Genomic DNA, 10,166 nt, shown 5'->3' with positions numbered 1-10,166 from the left:
CAAATCGTTACAGTAATTATTCTATAAAAAATCTAGAAAAATGCAATCCAAACAAAGCTTGTTTTATTTTTCTATTTTTTTTCTCTAGCCATCTAATTTATGCTTGATATATATATATTTATATATATTTTAATTGTAGAACAAAACTTGAATAAATATGATTTTCAAAGATTCAACGGTCTAAGTTGTGTCACACCATTTTAATGGGATGTGAACCATTAAATTTCTGAAAATCGGATCTACCAAGTGTGAATTTTAATTGTATTAATAAAAATATTAATCTAAATATTTGATGTGCAAGGTTCGATTCCCCTCGTACCAATTACTAAGAAGAAGAAAAGGATGCAAGGTTCGAATCTAATTTTTTTGTGCAAAACAACTAAGCAATTCTTGGATCCCTTTAATAGAAAAGAAAAAAATAAAAATAAAAAACCAACCAATTCTTGAAGGCCCAGTGGCCGCCCTAGGGCAGTAAGTGATAATTAAAGAAGTATGCAAGGTCAAAATAGTCAATTCATTGAACATAGCCACCTAGGGTTTTCCTCCAGCACTCCTTTCCGCTGTAAATATAACCCCCATGGTTCCCATCTCATTCTGCATCCCCATCTCTCTCTCTCTCTCTCTCTCTCTCTCTCTCTCTCTCTCCTTTTTTTTTCATGTAAATTTCTTTCAATTTTTTTTTTCTAAGATTTAGGTTTATGATGAATCCGGAGGGCTGTGATGAGATATTGAGAAAGTCATGCACCACTCTGATAATCTCAGGTGTTGATAAATTTCTCTTACCCACATAATTTTCTGAGCTCTTTTCATCCAGGGAAAAAAAAAAATAAAAATCACACTTTTTTCTTTGTCATTTTATTTCTTGAGAAAGAAAACCTCCAAATTCTGTTTCTTTTTTTTTTTCTCCAAACAAAATAGGAGCCAAGTGATGTCCAAACCATGATGCGGACCGTACAACAGCTAATTGCTTTTGGGGATAATTTTTTTTGGTTTCTGATGGTTCCGTGTTAATGTTTTCCCTTGATTTAAATCAATTATCTGTTTCCTAAATTTTCTGGGTTTTTTAATCGGTTTTATTTTTTTATGCCCTTTTCAATCACAATGCAGAAGTGAGAGGAGCTGATGTGATATATTATCATATTATATGTGGAAAGATGTTAGTATTACTGGAGAAAATGGAAAGGGAGCTAGAGAGTGATGGGAAGCACGTGGAGATGGTAGTTTGGCAAGATTTGAATGAAAACATTATTATTATGATATTAATTTATGGTTAAAAGATATGAGTTTCAGAGGAGTGATTTTGCCAGACCTCCCATCCCATATGTTTCCCATTTCTCCTCCCTCTCCTTAATCATCCACTATCAATCAATCAAGGAGACTGTTGATCTTTTAGCGTTAGCTGGAAAAATTGTTGTGGCAGCGACTTGCCTTCGCAGCTAGACGGCCGATTGTGGCAGTTAGTTTCAAAATACTGCCTTTTTTGGTTTTATATGAGTATCCTTTCAGCTGCCCCGCTGGTATAGTTTGGTTCCCTTTTTTCTTTTTTGTGCCCTCTCTTAAATCTATACTAACAGGTTTAAGCGTGCTGCTGCTATGAAGGTTTCCTATTTGTACTATGTTTTTGAACGATTTTTTTTTCTTTTTTGACTGCATCTCTTGTTTAGAATGAATATGTATATCAAAAGAGCTTTTTATTAGCTCTGTTTCAATTTTTAGAGTGATTTTAATATACCTTTTTAATTTCGTGCTTAAGCTGGATTAGGTTTGTTTGAATTCAGAGGTGATTTTGTCTTGTGGAGTTCTGTTTTTGTTTTTTTTTTTTGGGGGGGGGGGGAGGGAATAGCTCAGGAACACAGTTTTACTGTTTAGGGAAAAATGTTTTTTGTTGGTATTTAGTTCCATCAACGTATAAAAACCTCCGTTGGTTTTAAGGGGTTATGAACTGGGAAAGCTTTGTACTTTGTCATGATATTTTGTATCATCTACTCTCCTTCTCAGGAATTTGAAGATTCTTTGGTTCACACAGAGTTCTCCGGATTAATATAAAGTTTTTGCATAGTAATTTTTTTCTTTTTTAATGTAGTTCATTGTTATTCAATCTTTTTTCTTGTTTGTAACTTCGTTTGCCATTTGGGAAGGAAGTTTATACAGGGAAAAGGAGCAGAAAGTTAAAATCTTGATAGGACAAAGGACGAATCTTGCCTTTGATTTTGGACTGAGGAAGGTGAGAACAAGGTTCAGTCTACCTCACAGGAAAGTGTCTGTTGTTTTAGACACTTTCTGGAGCTTTTCTATTTTTCCTATGATTTTGCAATGAAATTACTGTATATTTGCTGTGTTAGTGGTATATTTTTTTCTTCCACTCTACGTTTGTAGTGTGCAAAAAGAGGCCAGCCTCTCAAGGAACAAATTAATTACTCCAGTTCACTTTGATGTTTTCCTGAGTGGTTTTGCATTGATTACGTTTACTATTTTTTGAGAATATGGAAAAATGTGTTCACTGGTAATTTTCGTTCATAATTGTGTGCGAACAGGCAGAAAACGATCATGAATGATGAGCTTAGTCAGCTACCTAATGAATTTCTTGTTTATATCATATATTTTCTAACACTTAAAAGAAGCTGCTAGAATGAGCGTACTGTCAAAGCGCCCTCGATTTTGATGCCTCTAAAGTGTTAAAGAATATGATAAGGATAGGCAACACTAAAAAGCACGATACTTTTCACGAAAGAAAAGGCATAACTATGTTGACTGGGTTAAAAAGGTGCTGCAATTGCACAAATCCTTGTCATTGGATGGGTTTAGGTTGCTTTTGATTTGGACATATCTTCTCTAAACGAGATTGACAAATGGCTTCAGTATGCATTTGCAAGTAGAGTGCAAAAAACTAGGATTGAACTTGTCAAAAGATAGCAAACTTCCTGCTGGAGTCTTAAAAGCCTGTACTTTTGCCTGTGGACCCTGTGGCCTGAGCAGTGAGAGATCTCGACCTGAATGTTATGTCATTCATCCTTGTTCACTGATTGAGTTCAAGTCCCTGAGAATGTTGAGTTTGAAAAGTGTGATAGTGACTGGGGGAAGCTTTGGAGTACTTCCTGCGCAATGCCCATTTCTTGAGCGCCTAGTGGTGCATCCTTCTTTAGATTTGGTACACACTGAAGTTTGTGGTCCATCTCTTGCATTGCAACATGTGGAGATATGCTACTGTTTCAATTTAAAATCAATCACTGTCTGCAATACAAATCTAATCTCACATAAAGTTGCTGGAGCACATTGTCTAGTGCTTCAGAATTGCCCCATGCTTGTGGAAGTATGGGTTTCTGGGCTGTCATGTAACTTAGTCAGGGATGTGATTTCCTGGCTTTCCTGCTGCCTCTCAAATCTGGAATTTCTTATTTTATATGCCTCAGATCTTGCTGGCTCAAAGGTTAGTCTCAACTTACTAAGTGGAATTTTGGCAAGAGTTCCTGTTCCAAGTACTGTTATATTTAGCAATAGGATGTTCCATATTTGCTTGATTTTACCTACCTTGTCGTTGTTTGATCATCCTGGGAAAAAGGAAGGCTTCATGATCTTCCTCAACTTTACTCATTTAAAGCAGTTTATCTTTGTTGCTCCTGCATCAAAATATGACAGTTCGATTGGATTTTACTTCTTTGATTCAGGCTTCACCCAACTTAAAGAAGTTTGTATTGAAGGTAGGATATTTCATACTACTAATGTAGCTGAGTTAATCCTCTTCTCTGTTATATCTGCTTTTGCTTCATGCCATGGCATTATAAACTGAGTCTTAAAATATTCTTATAAAATGTTTTGAATGCACTCTAGGCCCCAGTTCATTCTCAGAAACAAGAAATCAGTTACAATGTTAATCCTTGGTCTTCAAAACATGACAGCTTCAGTTTAATGCCATGTGATTTATGTTTGGCATTGCTGTAGCTAATTCTTCTCGCAAGGTTGATATGATGTTTTTGTCTATAACTGTAGTGTATATAGAGGTGTTATGTTTCTGAGTTGTTAGTGATATGGCTAGGAAAGATAAGAGAGTCTGAGAAAGCTGTAAGCTTTCCACTCCAACATCTTAGAGTGGTCGAGTTGCTTGGATATCATGGTCGCAGATGTGAACTTGAACTTGTCGAGTACTTCCTTAGAAAATGCAGTTGCCCTGGAGATAATTGTAATTGATCCTCGTGACAAGGAGGAGACCGGTCACCCTAAAATGACCAAGGAAATTAAGGAGCATGTTGCCCGAATTTATGCCAAGGCAAAAGCTCGAGGGATGCTATAGCTCCAAGCGGCAATGTGTGGCTTCTCTCTTTAGGTTATGTGCAACTAATACGGCTAATTACTTAGAATATTTTTTTTAAAAAAAAGAAAAATCGGACACTTAGGGCTCTGACAGGGGTATGGTATCAAATTATTGTCAGTCCTGCATCTGACACAAATTTTTTTTTTTTTACACAGTCTAGCAGCCAGTCAAAAGTTTTCTTTGACTGTCAGCTCAGCACCACCTGCAAAAAAAAAAAAAAAAAAAGCCTGGCCTAACTACATAAGCCGACAAAAAAAAAAGGTTGGAGGAATCTAACTAAAGTGAATTTGGTTTAGTTTCAGCATTCTGTGAGCAAATGTTTTTCACGGGTTGTCTTGACCTTGTTGGTCTTGAGACTCTTGATCTTGTTGATGAGAAAGCTGATTCAAATGCGTGTAAACCCGAGAACAGAAAGGTTATCTTTAGTTCGCAGTTAAAGGTTCATATTCCTCCCCTGCCTCCAACTGCTGTTATTTCCCCTGTTGATTCACCAAAATCCCCTGTTGATTTTGGTATCAAGACTAGGAATTTTGTAGTGGGAAAGTTGGAGTCAAGAGGTGTTATTGTTAATGTACACTAAGAATTCCTAAACCCTAGATTCTGCCGGCCTTTTTTTTTTTTTGTCGACTTATGTAGCTACTAATGACTTTTTTTTTTAACTTTTTGCACTGACACAACCGGCTGTCGGGCAGTGATCTTTTTTTAAAAAAAAAAAAAAATTTGTATCAGGTGTCGGGGTGATAATAGTTTGATACTACAACCCTGTCAGAACCGTAAGTGTCCAATTTTTTTTTTTTTTTTATAATATTCTAAGTAATTAGCCAACTAGTACAAGTTATTTTCTGGTGCTAAGCTACTGATATATATATATATATATATATTTACCAGGTAGACTGAATTTTTTGGTTATCCGTAAATATATTTTGTTGGCATAATTTGTTCTTGTAATGTTCATATTCCCAGAACATAATCAATGTGAATAAAAGGTATTCTTTCTATGGCCGCATTATGAGGCAAAGTCGTAGCACCTAGCTGTGTTTCTAGGCACTTTGGATCCTTAGTTTCACTGTGGAGCTCTATTATTAAGCCTCACTTTTCAACACGGCACGTGAGGTTATTTAGATCATTTCTTATGACATGATTATTACACATGTTAGGATTTGAGGAGTGAGCCTTGATAAAGGAGCTCTATGGTGGGACTAAGGCTTCATTTGGATAGGGTGAAATGGACAGAAAAGAAAGTATTCAGAGAGAAAGGACAACCATTTCTTTCCTTTGGGAGTTTAACAAGTACAGAAAAGAAGTGAAATGAACGGATAAAATCTCCCTCCAATTGTTGAAAATTTTTCCGCCCAAAAGTGGGAAGAAAAGGACGGAAAGATGATGGGGCGCCAAAAGACATTTTTAATATGACAAGTTTGTCCTTTAGAAGCTGATACAAAAATTCATTATTCCCAATATATCCTAAAACTGATTTCTAAAAGCACTATGAAGCTTTCTCGGTGGTCCTGTGTCATATACTTTCACTACTTCCAGCAAGTTGCGAAATCAGAAAACTTGGCTTTCATTGGTTCTTCACCCATAATTCACCAAACAAAAGGTATTTCTTTAACTCAATCTCTCTTTCTTTCTTTGCTTAGTCTTCACTAGAGCATTGTGAAAAAAATATTTTTTTTTTGTGTAGATTCTTATTGTTTATACTCTAAATTTTTTGTTCGTTTTCTGTCATAAAATTCTTGTTAATGAACTCTTGATTTTATATTATTGATTTGTGATTATATCTTGCATGATTATGGTACATGACAGCTTTAGTGGTGATAAATGGATATGAAATTTGAATGCATACAATCTGTTTGTTTATTTGCCTATGTAAGATTCAAATTGTAAAATAATCCATCTAGAGTTCATAAACAATACGTTAGCCTCTTTTTATTATAATAATGCATCTTTCTTTGAAATGATTAACAAGATGATGATACTAGAAGTATTATTTTGAATGGTGGCTGATCGTCAAAACCAAAATGAGGTCTAACAAGATGGTGGCCATATGGCAATAGAATAAATCATATTTGGTTACGTTAGTTGATATCAGTAAATCTCCTAGGCTATAGCAATTCTATTTATATTCATAGAGGTGTTCCTGGCTGAGACCAAAATAAAGACATAAAAAATCAAATGCTTGATCAACTTAATTTAAAGCATGAAGAATTTTTCAGTAAAGTTTGGGTAGACAAAATGATATTTATATCTCCGTATCTTCATTTAAAAAATCTTTATTTATTAGGATGTTGGATTATTTTTATTTACTGTAAATTATGTCAGCACTTTAAAAACATTACTATTAGAAAAATACTTCTTTTTATATTGATATTTAGAATTTTAACATTGTATTTGATAATGACTCCATAACCCTTGTAAATAAATAAAATTTGTTTTTAATTATTTACTCATTCGTAAATTTAGTGTTCTAATACAAACAGTTTTAGATGGATAAGGAACAAAATGAAGTCGATGGAGAATATGACATTCAACAAAGGAAGCGACAATTGGTTGCTACTGAAATTGTTTGTCAGGTAGTAAACATGATAATTGCTCGAAAACTAAGCCATGCAAATTATGTGGATCGACCCATTGGATATTGGTCTGCACAATGTCATTTAGTACGAGAGGAATTATTGATGCAACTCAGTACAAATGGATATTTGAGTAAGGTTATCCGTATGGGACCAGAAACTTTTAGGCGCTTGTGTGACTTGTTGCAAACACATGGTGGTCTACAACCTACTCAAAGAGCCACGGTGCAAGAGCAAGTTGTTAAATTTCTCCATATATTAACAATTCCCTCAAAAAATATCACAATGTCATACTTTTATCGGCGTTCTGGAGAAACTGTTAGTCGTCATTTTCATAGAGTTTTACGAGCAGTTATAGCATTGGAGGATCAATTTCTTCAGCAGCCTACGGGAGAACAAGTTCCTCCGGAAATACTTAATAGTACAAGATTTTATCCATATTTTAAGGTGATATAAACTTTTTGACACCTTGTTTTAAAAATTGTAAATTCATATAGAAATTATATTTTGACATAGTGTATAACTGTCAGGATTGTGTGGGTGCAATTGATGGAACCCATGTTCGCGTTAAGGTGCCTAATATTGATGCGGCAAAATATCGTGGTAGAAAAGAGCATCCAACACAAAATGTGCTTGCTGCATGTTCTTTGAATATGAGATTCACATATGTTCTACCTGGTTGGGAGGGAACTGCATCGGATTCAAGGATCATAAAAAATGCGCTCACTAGAGAAGATAAATTAATCATTCCTAATGGTAATACTTAGTTAATTATTCTTAGTGCATTTAATTAAGTAGTAACTATTTGATATTTGTATAGGTAAATATTATCTTGTTGATGCTGGATTCATGTTGAGAAGGGGACTTCTTACACCTTATAGAAATGTAAGGTATCACCTGAAGGAATACTCAAGTCAACAACCGCAAAACTTTCGAGAACTATTCAATTTGCGACATTCATCATTGCGTAATGCAATTGAGAGAGCATTTGGTGTCTTGAAAAAACGGTTTCCAATCATTGGAGATACTCAACCAACTTATAGTGTTGAAACACAATCACAAATTGTGCTTGCTTGTTGTATATTACATAATTTTCTCATGGAGTTTGACCCTGACTTGGAGTACATTAATGAAGTGGATGAAGAATTGGCAAATCAATCTCCATCGGAGGAGGAAAGTGGAGATATAAGTGCTGAAAAAGATCATGCTCAAGGAGAAAGTTTAAGGAATGAAATAGCAATGCAAATATGGAATGATTACATACTATGACAACTTGACTTGATGCTGATTTCTTTTGTTTAAGTTGAAATGTGATCCTTATTTTGTTAACTTGTACTCTTATATTAGTAGTATGAGTTTATAAATACAAGTTGCCACATGAATCTTCTTTTGTCTAATAGATTCTGTATGTTTTTGGATCTATAAAACCATGTATTCATAATAGAATTAATCTAAAACTTTTATTTTGATGTAAATTCTGTTCTTGTTATGTGTTTTTCTACAAATATAGTTTGTGTAATTGGAAAAGCATGAAGAAAGATCCAAGCATCATGAAGGAAAACATGAAATGGACTCTAGCAATGGATGAAGTCTTCATTCAGGCCCTTTTGGATCAGCATTACAAAGGATTTCGCGTGGATGGAACTTTTACACCAACTGCATACAATAATATTATCAATGAGTTGAAGGAGAAACTTGGAATGGAATTTACCAAAAGTCATTTGAAGAATCGACTGAAGACACTCAAGGAACACTTCAAAGAGTCCTATGATTTCTTTAGAAATGGAAAATTAAGTGGTTTTTCCTGGAACCCATTCACAAAAACTTGGTGTGCTGAACCTGAAGTTTGGGAACAACTTCTACAGGTATATGTTAGCTAGACTGTTTTATTGTCTTTATTGTTTTTATTTATTTTATCATTGAAATTATGCTTGTTTTTCATTTTTCTTTTCATGTTCTTAGGAAAAACCTGAAGCTATAAAGTGGAAGACTAAAGTTATCAACCATTATGACAGTTTAGAAGAACTTTTTGCTAAAGATAGAGCAACGGGACAAGGTGCTGAAACAGCAAAAGAGAAACGCATGCGTTGGATGAATGAACCAAATGGAGTGCAGTTTGAAAATATCATTGAGATTGATAACATGCTATCTCAAAATGAGATCAGTCTAGAGACCTTCAATAATTCAAGTAAGGAGTTGGATGCACAACGATCAAAGGCATGTAACAACAAACAATCTCAAGGTACAACAGCAACACAAAGTAAGAAAAGAAAAGTCACATGTGATGAAGAATTTGAAAGTTTGAAGGGTGCACTTCACAATGTTGCTGATGCACTAAGAGAAGGTAATACTATTCTTGAGAAATCTAGGCCACAGGTATATTCAGAGAAAGAGATTTATGATGAACTTGTTAATATTGGAGTTGAGATAGACCTGATTGATGATTATTATGTGTTCCTTTGTCAAAACACCGAGAAAGTAAGAAGCTTCTTTGGATGCCCATCGGAAAGGCGTAGGAATATTTTGAACAAATTGATGAATGGATTTTAGCCACTTTTGGCTACATGAGCGTGTTATCAGATGTTCGAAATACTTTTGAAGATATAAGCTAGTTTTGGAAATTGGGATGATTCCAATTACCCACTGGACATTTCTTGTTTTGAAAATATGTAGATCATTGGGTGTATTTTTGTTTAGAAATTGATAGAATTATTTTGTATCAGGAGTAAATGCTCATGTGAACTCGAAAATCTGAATGCTACAGGAAACCTAGTTGTATTCCATGTAAACCTGGTTTATGTATATTTTGAGTTCACTTGGTTGCATGGCATTTTATTGACTTGGCTTGCATTCGACGTATATCTTGTTTATGTATTTTATGGTACCAGCTCAACTCCAGAGTAAACACACTTAGTAATATTGTCTTTCAACCAATAAACACACTTATTGGTTCTTGCTAACAACCAAAGTCTCTTTCTTTTTTGAGTAAAATATTTTATCTATGTTTATATGTTTATATGTTCTTGCTAACACACTTATTAGTGAATTAATGAAAACTAATAAAAATCAGAAATAAATAAGAAAAAGTGAGGGGATGGGTATGGGAATCCTAAAATTTTACTTATGGATATAAACAATTGGGTAACGCAACCGACCCAATTAACCCATCTACCACCACTCAGGTCATTTCACAAATACATTCATCAGACAAAGCTTTCCTCTTGTCACAAAAATTCAAAGCAATGTGGTACATGTTTACAAGCAAGCAGGTTAAAATCCCGCCT

At 34.6% G+C, this 10,166-nt stretch overlaps 1 protein-coding gene and 1 non-coding gene across 5 annotated transcripts; both read left to right on the top strand.

The window, feature by feature from the left end:
- The first annotated feature begins 609 nt into the window (after positions 1–609).
- Positions 610–9,741, top strand: LOC113711664 (uncharacterized). Of its 4 annotated transcripts, XM_072067898.1 has the most exons (5): positions 610–762; positions 2,143–5,909; positions 6,796–7,329; positions 7,413–7,638; positions 7,703–8,279. In XM_072067898.1, exons 3-5 carry the CDS (start codon positions 6,796–6,798, stop codon positions 8,149–8,151), a joined length of 1,209 nt encoding a protein of 402 aa, XP_071923999.1. In that variant the 5' UTR covers positions 610–762; positions 2,143–5,909; the 3' UTR covers positions 8,152–8,279. The 4 variants fall into 4 exon arrangements, with proteins under 4 accessions (XP_071923999.1, XP_071924000.1, XP_071923998.1 ...); XM_072067899.1 differs by having other exon boundaries at positions 610–5,909; positions 6,805–7,329; XM_072067897.1 differs by having other exon boundaries at positions 610–5,909; positions 6,790–7,329.
- LOC113713142 (small nucleolar RNA Z221/R21b) lies at positions 713–803 on the top strand. Its single transcript, XR_003453470.1, has one exon. It is a non-coding gene; the product is annotated as a small nucleolar RNA Z221/R21b (small nucleolar RNA).
- Positions 9,742–10,166: the final 425 nt, after the last annotated feature.

This window comes from Coffea arabica, chromosome 10e (assembly GCF_036785885.1).
Source record: "Coffea arabica cultivar ET-39 chromosome 10e, Coffea Arabica ET-39 HiFi, whole genome shotgun sequence".
NCBI classification, from domain to species: domain Eukaryota; kingdom Viridiplantae; phylum Streptophyta; class Magnoliopsida; order Gentianales; family Rubiaceae; genus Coffea; species Coffea arabica.
The sequence above is the reverse complement of the archived record's forward strand: the minus strand, read 5'-3'. Positions and strand labels throughout refer to the sequence as shown.